General features: G+C 45.2%; 1 protein-coding gene across 1 annotated transcript in view; it reads left to right on the forward strand.

Annotated features, from left to right (window-relative positions):
• The first annotated feature begins 856 nt into the window (after positions 1-856).
• Positions 857-18,751, forward strand: part of TRPM8 (transient receptor potential cation channel subfamily M member 8) — a 39,760-nt gene continuing 21,865 nt past the window's right edge. The window contains exons 1-8 of the mRNA XM_066553230.1: positions 857-898; positions 4,966-5,070; positions 6,179-6,252; positions 7,678-7,834; positions 11,152-11,329; positions 12,708-12,880; positions 14,446-14,620; positions 15,548-15,615. Coding sequence (XP_066409327.1) covers positions 857-898; positions 4,966-5,070; positions 6,179-6,252; positions 7,678-7,834; positions 11,152-11,329; positions 12,708-12,880; positions 14,446-14,620; positions 15,548-15,615 — 972 coding nt within the window. The remainder of the gene's footprint in view (positions 899-4,965; positions 5,071-6,178; positions 6,253-7,677; positions 7,835-11,151; positions 11,330-12,707; positions 12,881-14,445; positions 14,621-15,547; positions 15,616-18,751) is intronic.

An 18,751-nucleotide genomic window follows, 5' to 3' on the forward strand; every position in this document is an offset into this window, starting at 1 on the left:
TGCCAAGGTAATGTGAGATTTAAGACAAATAAACCTACCTTCCATCACAGAAGGAAAGATGACTCTGAGACTTAAAATCCTGAAATTATTTAGGTTTGAAGGGACCTCAAAGCTCAAATTTTCCACCCCATTCCATGGGCAGGGACCCTTCCACTAGACCAGGTTGCTCCAAGCCCCATCCAACCTGGCCTAAACTGGTCCAAACTGGGTGATTAAAAGGCAGTAGAAGGTTCTCCAGCAGCAAATGGGGTAGCACTGCTTTCTGCAAGGAAGGTGGCCTGGGAGCAATCCATCTCTCCACAGAGCCACTGAATATCACAGCAACAGAAATTGCTTTTACCTGAGTGAAAAGCTTTAAGTCAAAGGCAGGAGAAAACCAGATTACTCCATGCCAAGTGTCAAACAAAAAATTAGGGAGCTGAGTCTGATTTTTGTTGAGTAAAAACACTTCTAAAATCCTTTATTGCACTCAACAGTGCTTCAACAACCTTGTAGTAAATTAGATTAATAGGTGTTGATTTTACAGCTGCTTCATTATCATCTGCTACATTAAAAACTAATTATTTATTCCCACAAGCATTTTCTTCTACTCCTGGCTTTTTACTGGTGCAAAGCAGCTGCGGTGTTATCTGTCCCTGCAGCCCCTGGGCAGCAGCAGGTGGGACAGCAAACATCTCTGTCACAAATGACCTGAGCTGCCATCCCTGCACCCTGCTGCAATTAAGCCTTCATTAGGAGCTGGTGAGTAACTCTGCTGCTCCTGGCCATGATCCCTCCCTCCCTTAAAAGGAAGGCATGACACAGATAAAGGTGGGGCTTTGCCTGCCCGAGTATTTCAGAGCATCCTCTCGGAGTCATGATTGCAGAAGGAGTCCTGGGGCACGTTCTGGACACTGTGGTGAGTCTGTGCTGCTGATTAAATGTGGGCTTTCATGTTGTTAAGTGAATATACTCTGGAGTTGCTGAAGTTGTGCAAGTGGGTGGAGCTGAAGTTTGGTGGTATCATCTGCTGCTGGAGAGGTTTTCACGTAAAGCCAATTTTGGGAATTGTTAATGCAAATAGTGGATTCGTGCATCTGGGAGCTTCCTGAGAATGGAACTGGTGTTGCTTTTTTAAATTGCAGGCAAGTTTCTAAAGGCCTCTTAATTTCTCTCTTTAGAACTAGATATTTTTTGTCTTTTTTTTTCTCTTTTTTAAAGTCACCTTAGGCTGAAGATTTCCTTGGATATGCTCCTTGAATTGCCGTGGAAGTTATAGTCTCACCCTTTAGAGGATTATTTTGGAGTTTATCCAATGCTTATTATTCTCAATACATGTTGTTTTAAGAAAGTTACGCTTCAACGCGTTGAGTATCTTACATATTTAATTTAATGGGTTGGAAATGTGTTAGCAAAAGAATAGTTTGCCTGTTCTGTGGACTGCAGCTGTGTTGCATATTTAAAAATATGTATAATTGCTGTGTTATCTCCAACACTCACCGAGTTAATGAGCGTTGCTCACTGGTATCAGCTAAACACTGTGCTATCAATGAGGCTTTTCAGAATTTAAAATTAAATACCAGGTTTTCAGGGGGACTCTTTGCACTCTTGCTAACTTTCTTCAGTTTGTTTGTTCTTATAAATTATTTATGAAAGCAGCAAGGCAAACTTGAAATCCTGTAGTGTTTGGAATTAATAATTTAATGCTCTTGTTTCCTTTTAATCTCCTCGCTGTGCAGTTATGTCCATAGTCACTTTTCTGGTGTTAAATTTTATTAAGCAAATCAACAATGAAAGTAAAGCTGTCAATAAATAAGTTGTGTAGATCCAGACCTAAATGTTATTTCCCTCTGTGGAGCTTTTATCTTGAATTACAGCTTTAAAACCATCTTTACACTGAACATTAATCATATGAAAAATTAAGAATGGCTTTCTGGGTTATTAGGAAATACATCTCCCAGTGCAGAGTTGCCTGTGTCCTTAAACCAAAAGTTGCAGTTTCATGGAGTTTCTTGATGCCTGTGACTGTCAAGGTGTTTTTTCATGTCTCTATGATGTGTGCCAACCTTGAGCCCTTCTGTATTTTGTGTACAGCTTCCCCCTTTTCTGTATCATCCTATTTGACAAGCCTGCCAGAGATAACAGTTTTGGAATAAACATTCCCACGTTATCGATTACTCTCGCTGACCAGCTTTGGGTCCCTTATTCTCTGCCAGTCAGGTTTTCCCCCTTGGGCACTTGGGGATCACGGATGAGGAGATCACCAACAAAGGGGTTCAGAGTAAAGGGGGTGGGAGCTGTTAAAAACCAGACCACACTCCTGGTGCTAAAAGTGATTTCTGCATTTATTATAATAAAAAGAAAAGGCCTAAAGCAAGGGGACCCGCAGGCTGAGCAGGAGCGCTCCTGTCAAGGATGGCGCTGGGGCTTCTTCAGCAGCGATGGCCCCGATGTTCCTGGTGGAGAGTTACAAATTCAGTGGGTCAGAAGCCCCTTTTGATCCTGTTTTTTGTCCCTTGGGATTGGTTTCTTTTTGGGTCCTTCATTTGCATGAAGGTTTTAGGCCTTGATTGGCCCATTGCAGTTCTGTCCAGGCTGGCTCGTTTTGCTTGGGCATGGTGCACTTTACTGAGGTGTGTGATGGAATGTTGAGTACCAGATTTCTTATAACTACCCTTTAAAACCCCTTTTACAGAATAACAACCAAACTAATGGTACATGCTTAACAATTATCAACTGTTTTACAACAGTTTCTAACCTATTTTTAACAGTAGTTATTGTTCCTCTGGGCTGAGAATCCCAAATCGCTGTGGTGGGGCTCTGTGGAAGGTAATGCCTCCACTGGTTCTGGTGCCTGCCAACCCTTTCAGGGATTAAATTTATCCCAAAATCCACCCTGAGCCTGCCCTGGCCCAGCCTGAGGCCGTTCCCTCTGCTCCTGTCCCTGTTCCCTGGAGCAGAGCCCGACCCCCCGGCTGTCCCCTCCTGGCAGGAGCTGTGCAGAGCCACAAGGGCCCCCTGAGCCTCCTTTGCTCCAGGCTGAGCCCCTGCCCAGCTCCCTCAGCCCCTCCTGGGGCTCCATTCCCTGCCCTGGCCATTCTCCAGTGTCCCCTCAGTGTCCCTCTGGCTGTGAGTGCCCAGGGCTGGACACGGCCCTGGATAGAGGGGCCTCAGCAGGGCCAGCCCTGGGGACAATCCCTGCCCTGGGGGTGTCACACCACGGCTGGCACAGCCTGGGGGCCATGACCTGGTGTTCAGCCCTGTCACCAACACTGCCAGGGCCTTTTCCAGCCCTGTCACCAACACTGCCAGGGCCTTTTCCAGCTTCCCAGCTGCTCCTCCCTGAGCCTGCAGTGTCCCATGGGCTCACAAGGAGCTGCCCCTTGGCCTTGCTGGCCCATGGATCCCTCTGCAGAGCCTTCCTGCCCCCCAGCAGATCCACATCCCACCAACTCTGTGTCTGCAGCTTCCTGAGGGTGCCCTCCATCCCCTCAGCCACATCCCTGATAAAGATCAAAATATTAAACAGAGCTGGGCCCAGTACTGAGCCCTGGGGAACTCCACTGGTGACCAATCCCAACTGGATTTAGTTCTGTTCCCTCCTTTCTGGGCCCAGCCTTCCAGCCATTCACTTTCCAGCCTTTTTTTCCTTTTCTTGGGTTGAAATCATTCCTGTTCTGTGCAGGAGCTAGGAAGAAGGAGGAGAGCTTTTTTTCTGTGCTCGTCCATCACTTATCAGTGATAGAGTGGCACAGACTCCTGGGCATGCTGCAGAATTTGGGAGAAGTAGCTGAGAGCTTCTGCCATGCACAGTAAACAACACGGAGTCAATCATGCTCCCCCTCAACACAGAATGTTTTTCAAAGGATTTTTAAAATAGCCATAACACATAAATATTTGTGTCTTTGTGGAAAGTTGCTGTTTCTTACTGCTTTGGGGGCTTGCTCACATCACATCCCATCAATTCTGTTTACTGAAGCTGCAGCTTCCCACTGCCTGTGCCATTCCTCCTGTGTTGGGTGCCCCAAGGAAATGTTCACACCTGCTGGTTCTTGGCTCTCAGGAGTTCTGCATTTACAGGGTGATGCTTCAGTGATGCTGTGCCTGGGAAGGGTGCTTTGTGTGCCATGCAGTGGCAGTGTTACCCCAGGGGCAAACCCAGAGCACACAGACAGGAGAGAAAACAGTGATGGAAGCACAAGTAGGCTCTGAGCTCCCCATGTTCACTGGCTGACAGCTTTTCTTTCAGGAAAAGACCTTTTCCAATATTATTCACAGAGTAGCACAAAGGGAATTGAAATATTTATATTAGAATAAATATGATTTTGTTCTGTGCTTTGCTGCAAGTGCAGTGATGCTCCTTCAAAGACAGGGACTTCAACACAGAGATCTGCTTTGGAGGGCAATTGAAATGTGTTTGCTTCTACAGCTCACTTCCTAAATTTTGGATCCAATATTCTTTAAATCCACTTGCTCTTTGGTTTGCACATTGATTGTCCTTGTTCCAGGAGTGGGATCAGTGGTGGGTGGTGCTGCTCCTCCAAGCTCCTGGAGTCCTGCTGGGCCAGCTGCTTTATCACTGCACTTTTTCCTCTGTGCCTGAAGTGTTTCTTTCATATCCCCTTTAATTTGCAAATACATTGGATAAAGGACTGTTCATATATATAAACCTGAGCTTTCTTATCAGAGACAAAAGAGTTAAAATATGGGAATGAACTGAATGGGATGGCACTAAAGGTATGTTCCTTTCTCAAAAGATGTTGACTTGGAGTTTTTTGGGGAGGGGAAAGATAAAAGAAAGTCTCTTTGTGGTATGAAATAATAGAAAATATTTTTTCTGAATTTTTGTTTCACACTTTAGGAATAATCCTCTTCCTAATTCTTTATGCTGGATTCCAATACCCTCTTCCTTGCCTTGCTAGGGTGCAAAGTGCCCTTGCTGTTGTCTGGTTCTCCTCCATCTCCCCCTCTACCCTGCTTTTCCAGGCTTCCATGGGCAGCATGAGACACCGAAGGAATGGCAATTTTGAGAGCTCCAGGCTCCTCTATTCCAGCATGTCTCGCAGCATAGACGTGGCTTGCAGCGATGCTGTGAGTACCTGGTACATGCTGGTGCCTTGGGAGGGGCCCACGGTGGGGAATTCGGTCAGGTCAGGAGCAGGATGGGATGGATTTGTCACTTTCCCCTTTGTGGAGACACTTTCCTAACCAGTGACCTTCAAGCAGCAGCTGGCATGGTGAAACCCTGAGGGTGGATTGCCTTCCTTTTGAGCCCTGCAGCTCTTCATTGTGTTTTCTTCATCACTTCTGGTTTTAAACCACGTCCCACGTGGCAGCAAGAGGCAAATTTGTGTGTGTAAAGAACCACCCCAGCTTGATGGCCAAGGCAGCCAACATATGGTTCTGTTAAACATCCTTTCATGCCTGAAAGATTGCTGACTCCAGCAACTGTGTGGCAGATTCCCTGCTCCTGATGGCTTAGCAGAAAGCCTCAATGGCCAATTCTTAGGACTTCAGCAATTGCTTCCCTCTCCTTTTATTTTTTTTTGGTCTTGCATGGTTGTGACTTTTACTGGTTGAATGCATTCCCTTCCATTTTCCTTGTTTTGGATATAATGCTTGAAATGTTTTTTTCTGCTTGGAATAACTTTTTCTACCTGCTGTTTAACCACAAGTGTTGTGTCGAACAACTGAACTATGGCTGCCTGTCTTCCCTTTGTGTCCCAGGTGAAATCTTGCCCTGCAAATCTAAGCTGTACCTAAAAGCAAACAAAACCCCCCCAACACTTCATCAGCACGTGAGAATTTCTCTTTGCTTTCTTAGCTTGCAGAGGCAGATGAGGGATGAATTTGCATCCCCCGAGTGTGAGATCTTCTCCGGGGAGTTTCAAGGTTAATAGCAGAGTTAATGGTTAAACAAGCTGGAGAGACTTCACATTCCACTGAGCTCCCATAAAGGAGGACTTGAAGTAGTTCTGGACTCCTGCTGGGGTCTGTGTATTGAATTAAAACAGCCCCTACCCTAAAGAACGTTCCAGTGTTCTCTTTTTAATCTTTATTTTTTTCTTTTTACCATTGGGAAGAATGTTTGCCATAGTGTTTTAAGCAGTATCTTTGTGTTCACAGTGTCTGTGAAGTTACTGAGGTCTCATCTGTTTTGTGAGTTATCAGAAATAAACTTATAAAATTTATCTTCCAGGATTTGGCCAACTTCATCCAAGAAAACTTTAAGAAGAGAGAATGTGTCTTTTTTACGAAAGACACCAAGTCCATGTAAGGAGGAGATATTTTTCTCTTGCTTTTCAAGAATGGGGGGCTGGTACATGAGAGGATTTCTGTCTGCAAAGGCAGGGGGAAAAGTTTTGGGGTTTTTTGTTCAGAGCCTGGATCTAGCAGTGCAATCTCACCTCAGTCTCCTTGTGTGAGTTACTCCACAAGTAACTTGATGCAAAACTAGGGATCTCATCTTCCAGCAGCTCTGTCACAGGGTTTAATATCAAATTCCCTATTTGAAGCATAACTGGGGTAATAGGATGCTTGAAGGATGCAGCACTGATATTGGTATATGACAAGCTGTATGCATCAGAGGTTTGCATAATTTAAATTTTCCTTTTAAACCCAAATCACAAATTTCATGCACAAACCTTACACAGGCACTAAGTTTTGCTCAGGCTGATGTTCTCTTAAGACAGGGTATTAAACTGGCTCCATTTTCAGGCACAGGTACCAGTGCAGTGCTGGTTTGAGGACCATAATGTTGCTTTGTGGTTTTGGGGTGGGTTTTTTTTGTCTCAGGAGAAAAGTGATCAAACTAACACAGCTGCAGAAATCCTGATATTGAGCTCTGAGGGATCTCTGACACCACTCTTCTCTGAAGCTGGGAGGGAAATTAGTCTCATTTCAGAAAGTCTCACTCAGGGTCCTCCTCTGCCACCAAAAATGGGATGTCTGGCAAGGCACCAACAACGGATGGAGGAGCTGGTGCTCATCAGCTTCTCTTCCTGCAAGCCCTCTGGGAGAGGATTGCAGGACTTGCTGGGTTATTTTTTCTAGATATTTTTAAGGTAAGCAGGTCTCATTTGCAAGGTACAGCAGAGTAAAAGAAACCTTTCTAAAGGAGACAAGCAATCCCCCCTTCTCCATGTCCTGTGAGGAAGCAGGAATGTGGGCTGTGGAGAGGACCTTTAAAATCAAGCCAGCCCAGCACCACCACTAAAGCATGTCCTCAGGTGCCACATCCATGTGATTTTGGAATACTTCTAGGGATGGTGGCTGCACCACCACCCTGGGCAGCCTGTACCAATGCCTGACACCCCTTTCCATGCATTTTTTTTCCATGATATCCAATCTGAACCTCCCCAGGCACAACCTGAGGCCTTTTCCTCTTGTCCTGTCACTTGTTACCTGGGAGAGGAGATGCAGTGAACTCGTCCTGTGTGGTTAAGGGCAGAAAAAGGGGAAGAAACCCCTCAGCATAGCCTGGTTCCTGAGCTGGGTTCCACTTCCCAGTGCTGGGCAGAAGCAGGTTTGGGGGGGAGGAAGCAGGATCAGGTGCTGCTGTGCATTGTCAGGTGCTAAATCCCAGTAGAGTCCCACACACAACTGGTTCTGTAGCTCCACCTGCTGCTGTCCTTGCTGGCAGAGCTCACTTTCCTGTGCTCAGGATTCCTCAGGGATGGCTATTCCCTCTTCTTTCAGGGGTAACTTATGTAAATGTGGATACCCTGAAAATCAGCACATAGAGGGCACCCAGGTTAACACCACTGAGAAATGGAACTACAAGAAGCACACCAAGGAGCTTCCTACTGATGCCTTCGGGGACATTCAGTTTGAAAACTTGGGGAAAAGAGGAAAGGTAAGTGGAAATATTAAGGATATTTGTGAGGGCCCTGTGGAGTACCAGTGGGAGCTCCTCAAAAGCAAGGAAAGTGAAATTGATTTTATTCTGATGGCAGGAGAGAAGCTACAAAGGACACAAGCTTGTTTTTCAAGCCTTGAAAATAGGTAACAAAGGATAATTCCCTCTGTGTTACGTGTTGGTGAGGCTGGTCATGGGAGTGAAAAGAGATTTTCTCTTTCCAGGCATGGCAGGAGAATGGGTGAATGAGAGTGAATGGATAGAAAATAATCCCTGAATTATTTTATATCCACATAGACCAGCTTGCTCAGGCCTATAAACGATTGCATATTGAATGTTTCCCAGGATGGAGAGTTCTGGAGGGATGTAAGATATTTGTGGAACTTCAAAACTTTGATTCAATTTGTTGGGTTTTTTTCCTTGTGTCTTTGCTCTGAGTGTGGACAGTGGAGGTGTGGGAAGAAGAAAATAGCTGCTGTTGCTGTTTCTGGTGATTTATACTGATGCTTGTGACAAGTCACATGTGGCTGAGCTCATCTGCTTCCTCTAAATGGCTGATATTTAACACCAGTGCAGGTTGCTTGGGACAATCAAAACAAATGAGGAAAATCAGAGCCTGCTATGTAAATGAATTTGGTTTGTTTTATGCAAAGTAGCAGAAATAAGAAGCACTTGAGTGGGAAATGAGACTGGAAATTTCAAATCAGGCTTAAACAGATCCATGTACTTCACGTGTTTTTTGATATGCACGTTTTAGCTTTGTACTGCTTTGTTGTAAGCTGCTGTGTGACTGTACTGGAACAAAAAGTGCTTTGTTCTCTTGAAATATTTCAGCTTTCTCAAAGGTTAAATGTTCTTTCCTTAGGTTGTGTCTTCTCCACTTCCAACTCTGGGAATCAGTTCATGGGCCCTCAGTTGTTTCACGTGGCCTCTCAAGGCCACTGCGCATATTTCAGAGCATTCTTTGTTCAAACACTACACATAGCTCTCCTAGTCCATCCCATTGGAATGTTGGCTGGAATCACATCTCAATTCCCTGTTCTTATTCCCTACACAGCAAGGCACCTGCTGCTCCTGAAGATTGCCAAGTGTTTTCTGTTGATGCACAGCAGGGAGGACTTCAAACTCAGGGTAACCTGAGAATTGCTGTCAATTACCAGTGAGGGATGGGAAGTTTTGTACCCTGCATTGTGCTTTTTAGGACACACAAGTCCTAAAATGTTCTGAGCAGAAATGAGATGTGAACAAACCCATAAAGAGGTTTGAGGATGGCTGGGAGAGCTGAGGGTGAAGAAGAGAAGGTTTTGAAAGGGAGAGCTCAGAGCCCTTCCAGGGCCTAAAGGGGCTCCAGGAGAGCTGGAGAGGGACTGGGGACAAGGCATGGAGGGACAGGACACAGGGAATGGCTGCCACTGCCAGAGGGCAGGGATGGATGGAATATTGGGAATTAGGAATTGTTCCCTGGCAGGGTGATGAGGCCCTGGCACTGCCCAGAGCAGCTGGGGCTGCCCCTGGATCCCTGCAAGTGTCCCCAACCAGGCTGGACAGGGCTTGGAGCAACCTGGGGGATGAGACTAAAGCATCTTTAAGCTCCCTTCCAGCCCAAACCAGTCTGGGATTCTATAAAATCCCACCCTCTCTAAGTCCAGCTTTTGAGCTCTTCATTTCTGCTGTGCTGCTCAGACCCTATAACATCCACGAGCATCTCAGTCGCTGCATTTACTGTTCTGGGAGCCCAGACCCCAGAAAGGCTTCCTGTGTCCCAGCCCTGGCCTGGGAGCAGCATCCAGCAGCTCCACGAGATGGCATCCTTGCACTGCGCAGGAGGGTGGACTGTCAGCACTGGAGCTGACACCTTTGCTGTGGGCAGGGCTGACCCCAGGTATTTTTCCTCTCCTATAGGGGATGCTCTCCAGAAAAACACCCAAAGCTTCATGAGACTGAGGCTTCTTAAGGCAGAAGCTGTGGGAGTCCCTTAGCTCACCTGTGTAGCTGCTGGAGCCTGCTCAGCATCCTCTGTGATGCCCTGAATGCTTTAACTCCTTCTGGGAACCTGTCTTGGAGCACATAAATATTTTTATTCAAGTTCAGTGTCTCTTAGGTGGAGACATTTCCTCTGCAAAGTAATCCTTTCGTGTTGCTCTCCAGCAAGTACTGGGCAATCAATATTAAATCCTCTATGGTTCAGGTCCAAGCTCCTCCTTTTCATCTCCTGATTTGGCTTGTGCAGCCATGGATGTCTTCCAAAAGTGGGGAAACTGTGAAGGGGCTTTTGAATAGCAAAGCAAGACAAGGCCAGAGAAGCTTTTAAATAAATGGAGACATGTTAAGTCCACCTGAAGCCAGATTATCTCTCTTAGATGGTTTTTGGCATCTTTGTAGAGTGCTCAAGCTTTACTACAAATTTAATGTATTTGTTTTGTCTTGTACTTGAAGCACTGGAGTGGGTAAGTGTTGTGATAGGGACACCTCTCACATAGAGCCTGGAATTTATTTGAATAGTGTAATCAAAATACAAGTGTCATTATTATTATTATTATTATTATTATTAGTTCTCTTGCAACAATGCTGCCTCTGATTCATAATCCAAGCTTTAAATAGTACCACTGGAGTTAATTGCTGTAGTGGTGGTGAGTTCATCCTTGCAGAGCTCCTCTGAAGCCCAAGGTCACTGCCTGTTGTATTTACTGGGAAATGCCCCAATGAAGGAGGGAATGATGCATCTGACTCCATGTTCTCTGAGGGCTAATTTATTATTTTATGATACTATATTCTATTAAAGAATACTATACTATACTAAAGAATACAGAAAGGATACTTACTGAATGCTAAAAAGATAACAATGAAAACTCCTGACTCCAGAGTCTGACACAGCTTGGCCCTGATTGGCCAAAGAGCCAAAACAACTCCCAGCAGAATCCAATGGAACAATCACCTGTGGGTAAACAATCTCCAAACACATTCCACATGAGCACAGCACAGGAGAAGCAAATGAGAGAAGAATTGTTTTCCTTTTCTCTGAGGCTTCTCAGCTTCCCAGGAGAACAATCCTGGGTGAAGGGATTTTATCAGAGAATGTGAATGCCACAACTGCTCTTACCTTCTCTAGAGGAAGCTGGGCTGGGTGCCTGCTTGTAGGGGAAGGATAAAGGTGCTTCAGAGGAAGAAACAAGGATTTCATCATCACCTTGCCTTTCATCTCCTGGCTGCTGCAACGAGGCTGTGCAGCAGAGAAGAAAATGCAATTGCTGGCTTGTTCCCAGCCACCTCGATTTATCTCCTCTATGTTTGTTCTCCTGTTTTCTCTCCCCAAGTACATCCGCCTGTCGTGTGACACAGACTCAGAGACCCTCTACGACCTCATGACCCAGCACTGGCACCTGAAGACCCCCAACCTCGTCATCTCCGTCACGGGCGGCGCCAAGAACTTCGCGCTCAAGCCCCGCATGCGCAAGATCTTCAGCAGGCTGATCTACATTGCCCAGTCCAAGGGTAAGCACCTGCTGCTGGGCCTCTGCCACTTCACTGCTGCATTGCAGGGCTGCAGGGGCAGCAGCTCCAAGGGTCTGGGGGGGCACAGAGGGCTCATCTGGCTGCTGCACTTGTGATTTATTAAAAATACGGATATTGATCTAGTACTGATATCCAGCTGTGATGGACAAAGACTCTCCAGCAGTTTAAAGTTAGAAAGTGTGTGTTTATTGTGGGATAGCTCCCAAATACACACCGTGATTTACAGGTGATTACAGAGTCCTTTTATCTATACTAGTATTGAATACCCAAAATACAAATACATATTCATAACTTTGGTACATCTCATTCCCTGCTCCGTATGGTAATTAGTTTAAAAGCCATTAAGCATGTGCAGTTTGTTCCTTGAAATGGGTCGGTGGTCCCTTTAATGGGGAGGGGTCCCAAAATAAGGAAATAAATGAAGTCTTTCTTGTTCTGACCTTTCTACCTTCTCAATGCAGATATGACAAATGAACCCTTGGTAGAACTCCCATTCCCCATCTTCAATTGGTTTCAGAACGGAGGAGGCAACAATTGTCTTATGTTCCTAAAAGCTGTTTATCAGTTCCTATATTCTCCATTAGAAACCCAGCTAACCAAACGTTATGTTGACAAGCAATCAATTATTACCTAACTACTGGGTGATGGTGTGGTGGTGTTTGCAGGTGTCCCAAGACCAGGGAAGAGATGAGAATGTTGACTCCATGTTTCAGAAGGCTTGATTTATTATTTTATGATATATATTATATTAAAACTATTCTAAAAGAAAGGATTTCCTCAGAAGGCTAGCTAATAATAGAAAAAGAATGAATAACAAAGGCTTGTGGCTGACTGAGACAGTCTGGACAGCTGGGCTGTGACTGGCCATTAATTAGAAACAACCCCATGGGTCAATCACAGCATCTGTTGCATTCCACAGCAACAGATAATCAATGTTTACATTTTGTTTCTGGGGCCTCTCAGCTTCTCAGGAGGAAAAATCCTAAGGAAAGGATTTTCCATAAAACATGTCTGTGACACTTAACTTCATCAGGGCCTGCCCATTTATTTTGATTAACTCTTATAAAGCTTATCTCTAACTAAAACCTCAGCTTCTGTAAAACCCCTAAATTCATTAAAGTTTACGTCCCGCTTGGGACACGTGTGGCATTAATGGTTTGGAAGTAGCAGGAGTGGGATTTAGGGGAGTGGACTCAGGGGTGCCTGTGATAGCATAAGGTGAGTTGTGTAGCTTCTCTTTTGTGCTTAATTGAAGAGCCACCCCCCAAGGTCACAGAAGGGGTTTGGTTATGTCTTTGATGCCGTGGGAGGGTGGGTGTTTGGCTGTGCTCCCCCAGGTGAGCGGGTGTTGTTCCAGGAGCCTGGATCTTCACCGGGGGAACGCACTACGGGCTGATGAAGTACATTGGGGAGGTGGTCAGGGACAACACCATCAGCCGCAGCTCCGAGGAGAACGTGGTGGCCATCGGCATCGCTGCCTGGGGCATGATCTCCAACCGGGAATCGCTCATCCGCACGGCCAGCAGCGACGTAAGGAGCGGGGCATGGCTATGGGAAGGGTGAAAGTTTGACAAGGAAGTCTCACAGATATGTGTGCTTGGCAGAAAGATTTTTACATGTAGAATCTGAAGAAGAAATAGGAATGAAAGCAAGTTTTGATATAGAAGAGCCAGTCTTACTGGCTAACCAAGGAGGCAAAGGCTGTGTTAGTTAGAAGGGGTTTTTATGGCTTAGAGCAAAGGATAAACCCACCCCAAACCAGAAGAAGTTTTTACCAAGCAGAAAGAGAGCACAGGCAAACAAGGCAGCAGATGTTGCAAGTAGAAAAAAGGTCTCAGAATTTCCCACTGCAAGAAAATTGAAAAACAACTTCCAGCTGAAACTGTAATGTACTGACTTTTAGTGATTGGAGAACAGTAACATGAATATGGTAATTATAGTAGTTATGATAGGCTATAGATAAAAGTTAAGGTATAGATTGGTTCTACTGTATGAAGATGCTCAGCAAAGAAAAGTATATAATGCATTGTAGCCAAAAGAAAAGTATAGAATGCATTGTAACCAGAAGAAAAGTCTATAATGCATTGTAACCAAAACCAGGGGGTCTCCAGGCCTGCCTGCAGCTGGAGCTGACAGCTGTAGGCACAGCTCTGTCACCCACAACCCTGAATTGCTGTAACCTCTTGGATGGAATAAACTGCATTTTGGAGAGCTGCCTGGAGTCCCACATATCTCATTTAGGCTCTTACAATGGGGTTATTAATGAGCTTAAAATTAAGGTTGGACAAACTGGGACTTCTGAGAGTCCAGCTGTCAGCCCAGTGCTGCCACCATATTCACAGTTTAACCACATCATCAAGTGCTGCATGGATGGGTTGGTGGGGAAAGAAAGAGGAGGCTCGGCCTCAAAATGTCAAGAGCTCTTCCCAGAACAGAAGGAAAGTAAAATGTTCTCATGCCCAAGTTAGTCCCACACATCAGGCCTGGTGAGGAGGATTTCAGCTGTGCCAGATTTTGGCATGTCTGTGTGGGAGTTCAGCTGCTCTGACTCTGTGTCTGGCATTGCTTTAGGGAATAACCCACTCCCATGGTTATTCCAACTGTGAATTCCCCATGCACTCCCCCACAGCAGGGGTTCCCATGAGCTAAGGCACATGGTAGGTATGTGCTGCTGCTGTTTAGGATCTACATCACAGAATCACAGAATAATGAGGTTGGAAGAGACTTCTACTATCATCAAGTCCGACCTATGCCCTAACACTTCACCTAGACTATAGCACCAAGTGCCATGTCCAGTCTTTTTTTAAACACATCCAGAGATGGTGATTCTACCACCTCCCTGGGAAGAGCATCCCAGTACTTTATTATTCTTCCAGTGAAAATTTTTTTCCTAATATCCAACCTATCCTTTCCCTGACATAGCTTGAGGCTGTGTCCTCATTGTCACTGCCATCCTTCCTATCAGAAGCTCTGGGGTAGCCCCCCCTTGTCTCTTGTCCACCAAATACAGCAGAACACCTCTAAAAAACTGTCCCACCACATAAATAAGGTGTGTGTGTCCTTGAATCTTTGTCAAACACTGTGTGTGCCCTTAGGGGAGCTACTTGGCCCACTACATCATGGATGACCTGAAGAGAGACCCCCTGTACTGCCTGGATAACAACCACACCCATCTGCTGCTGGTTGACAACGGCACCCACGGGCACCCCACCACAGAGGCCAAAGTGCGGACCCAGCTGGAGAAGTACATTTCAGAGAGGGTTATCCCAGGTATCCTCCTCCTTCCTGCTGCCTCTGCATGCTTTGGGGCTGAGCCACAGTCATTTCCTTGGAATAAGAAAGCACTGGCAGCATCCTGTGGCTGCTGAGACACCACGTGTCTGAACTGCAGTGCATCTGGAGCTCTTTCAGGAGCAGCACCTTCCCTCATCTTCCTCTCTGTGTGTCCTTTGTGTCACAGCAAATGCATCATTTCAGCTACACAGCCCTTCCCTCCCTTCCTCTTAGAAGCTGGCCCTTCTATATCCATCCCCCTGTCACTGAATTCCAGATAGCTGGAGCACAATTACACAGGAGCTGAAGTTAGGCTTTTTCCCAAAATATTTATTTATGAGGGTGATTGAGCTGCCTGCAACCTGCTGCTAAATAATTTCTCTTTCACCCACTTCTTTACCAAACAAAAAAAAAAAAAAAAAAGAAATCAAAGGTCTTAGCAGGAAATTCTTAAAAAGCTTTTGGGTGTGTTGTTGTTTGGGTTTGGTTGTTTTGGGTGGTTTTTTTTTGGAATGTCTCTCAGACACTAGCAGCTAGAGTTATAGAATTCTTACCTTTCTTTTCCCGTAGAAATGTGAACTCAGAGGTTCTGTATCTTGACTGTGATAAGAACCTTTCTCTGAGACTCAGAATAGTGAAAGGACTGGATAAATACAATAAAATTCAATTTTAAGGACTTCAGAGATAGCAAAAATTAGGATTTGTAGAACAGAAAGCTTCTTTTGGAGAAGGGTGTCTGAATGTTAGGCAAAACTGAGTTTTTGTTAAAAACAGCTGTTAGTAACTCTGGCAAAATCAACAGCAAACTAGTATTTGCATTAATGGCTTGGAAATTCTTTCATTGTACTCAGGAAAAAAAATTGTTCAAACTGCATTAATTGATTTAATATTTTTCCTTCTTTTTTCTTTTTGCATATTTCACAGAATCTAATTATGGTGGGAAGATCCCAATTGTGTGTTTTGCCCAAGGTGGTGGGAAGGAGACTTTGAAAGTAAGTTCATTTCTTTTCTTTATTTCCAGGAATGACAATAGGGGCATTGCTCTGATAGTGAAGACTGATTGCTCCAGAAGAAACTTGATGAAGTAGAGAGTGCTGTTATTTACAGAAGCTTGCCTAGCACTTGCTACAGAAGGACCTTGTTTGCAATTTAAGTTTGTTTCTGTCAAATTTTTTCTGCCTTGGGCTGACATCCTGGAAAAGTATTGGCTGGGACATTTCAGTTGTCTCAGTTCTTCCACACCCCAGCATGTGAAGGGACATTAAAGACCACCCAATTCCATGGGCAGGAACACCTTCCACTATCCCAGATTGCTCCAATCCCCATCCAGTCCAGCCGTGGGCACTTCCAGGGATCCAGGAGCAGCCACAGCTGCTCTGGACACCCTGTGCCAGGGCCTCCCCACCCTCACAGTCAATCATTTCCTCCTAATGTAAATAATAAACTTCTCCTCTTGTAGTTTAAAACCATACCCTCTTGTCCTATCACTATCTACCCATGTAAAAAGTTTCTCTCCCTGTTTCTTATAAGTGCATTTGAAATACATTTGGAGTCTAGTTTAGATCTAGACCTGGTTTAAGTCTTGGCAGCTGAGCAGGGCAGGAGGGCTCTGCTGACTCTGACCCCTACAAGGAGAAGAACCAGGCATCACCTTCAAACAGATGACAGTCAGGAGGAGGCTGAACAGAGCAAAGAAATTCCTTGAAACAGGATGTGTAAGTGACTCTGAGGGGAGGGGGAAAGGGAGATCCCTTCTAAATCTCTCTCAGGGTTAAAACCCAGGGTTGGTACTTGCCCATCCACCTTGCCAGACTGAGGATGAGTGGCCTGAGGGAGCAAAGGGACCTGACCCAGGGCTTTCAGAGTGAGGGGATGTGGAGTCAGGCTGTCAGGAGTCAAGGGAACAGGAACAGTGAGGACAAGCTCTGACCAACTGCAGGAAGAGCTGGTTTAGCCTGTACAGAGCTGGGAAAGGGGCTGGATTGTGCAGTAGAGTAGGATGTAGAAAAAATAAGTTGAAGCAGCATTATATATTTGATTTTGTTTTTGTAGGTGTTATCTTCCTGTTCTCACCAGAGCTGTGCTGTCACTGTCAAGGTTAATCAACCTTGGCATGTCAGGAGGATAAACAATGTGATTTCAGAGCATGATCTCTGCTACCACTTTGTTGCTGGTGTTAATCAGTTGGTTTGAATCAGTGTGTGAAATTCCAGATTGCGATCCCAGCCTCCCTGCATGTTTCCTGGGAGTTTGGTTCCATTCACATGATGAATTTTGTCTTTACCCAGTTGTAGCTGAATGCAGATGCAGTGTTAATCAGAGGTCCTGAGATGAAATTAAGCATCCTGTCAGGTTTTAGAGGAAAGCTGTGCTCAGAGGGTTGTGTTGAATATGTCCATTTCCTTTTAGCTCCAAATTGCTGATGTTTGAGAAAGGAGCTGACTGACTGCCAGGTGCTGTAGCTGTGCAGACTTATGATTTCACAATTTTTGGAGAGACCTCAAACCCACCATTCAGCAGTGATACGTAACACAGACTTAGTAGCTGCCTAACCAGAATGAGTAAAAGCCTTGTTAAATCAAATGCATAATTCCTGGGAAGAGTTTCCTCTAGGAAGTACCTGGATGATGGTTCATTTAAGAGTTCATGCCACCCTCTTGGCTATTTCATAGAGTCATGATAACACTGAAGTTGGAAAAGATCTCTTAAGATCCCATGGTCAATCTAGCACCATTATCATGTTCACCACCACACCATGTTCTCAGGTGCTACATCCACACATTTTTTGAACACTTCAGGGATGGTGACTTCCTTAAGCAGCCTGTTCCAATCCTTGATAACCCTTTCAGTGAAGAATTTTCCATGATATCCAACCTAAACCTCTCCTGGTGCAACGTGAGGCTGGTTTATGCCATTATTATTATTATTATTATTATTATTATTTCTCAGTGTAGGAAGTGCAATGAGCTATTTTGAGATGAAGCCTTTTTTCAAGGAGTAAGTTGAGTCTCTGACCAGCCCAGATGACTCAGCAGAGTCCATGCTGTGGATGTCTGTCCTTGCCATGCCTTGGTCCTGGCAGTGCTGGCCAGGAGAGGTTCCCTCTTCCTCAGCTTCTGTGCCTGGTGCGTGATGACAAGAATCAGCATCAGTGAGGGAGAGGTAAAACTGCTCCAAGCTTCTGTTTGAAATTTCCCTGTGATGTAAAACATGCACTTTAGTTGAACCCTTCTTTAGAAAACCCCTTTCATCTAGCTGATAAGAAAAGCCTCCTTGCCTTTGTCAGAGACCTGCTCCAGTTGACAGGAGGAATGTGTGCACGGTTTTGATGACTGAGTTGATTTTTTTGTTGTTGTTGTTGTTGTTCTCAAGAAACTCTCTTACCTAATAGCTGTTCTGTCTTTCCAGTGCTTGGTGATAACTTGCAATGACTCCCTTTGTGCAATGTGCTGGCAGCCAGCTCATGCTGTGACTCTGTTCTCAGTGTAGGGATGCAAATGAAACCAGTGTCTCCTATGGTCTTTGCACCAGGAGGGTTAATGGTCCTTCCAGCACGATTCCAGCAGATGTTTGTCTTGCTGTTAATCCATGTACAATGTTGCTGTGTGAGAAATTATGTCAGTGGCTACTTGGAGACTTTCAGTAACATTAGAGTTTGATGTTCTTGGGATGCTACAGAAGTGATCTCTCTGTAAAACACTGCTGCTGCTGCCTCCAGCAAATAAATCCAGAGCCCTTGGTCTCAGCTGAGCAATGCTGTGCCATAAAGCAGCAGTGACTGTGGCTGGGCAGCACTGTTGTGTGACCTGAATGCCATTTCCACTTGGCTCTTGTCCTGATCTGCTGATCCACTCTCAAGCTGAGCAGCCTGGCCTAGTGGAAGGTGTCCCTGCCCATGGCAAGGGGTGGAACAAGATATGCTTTGAGGTCCCTCCCAACACAAATTGTTCTGTGATTCTGTGAAAACTTGGCAGATGGTGATTTCTGACCCTCAGTCTCTCTGGGGCTCTCACAGCCCTCTCTCATCAGATGATGATGATGCTTTAAAGAGTTGTCACTGGTAATGTAGCAGTGGATAACAATAAAAATACTGCTGGGGACCATGGATTACTGTTGTTCTCTAGGCTT

Source organism: Molothrus aeneus, chromosome 7, assembly GCF_037042795.1.
Source record: "Molothrus aeneus isolate 106 chromosome 7, BPBGC_Maene_1.0, whole genome shotgun sequence".
NCBI lineage: Eukaryota > Metazoa > Chordata > Aves > Passeriformes > Icteridae > Molothrus > Molothrus aeneus.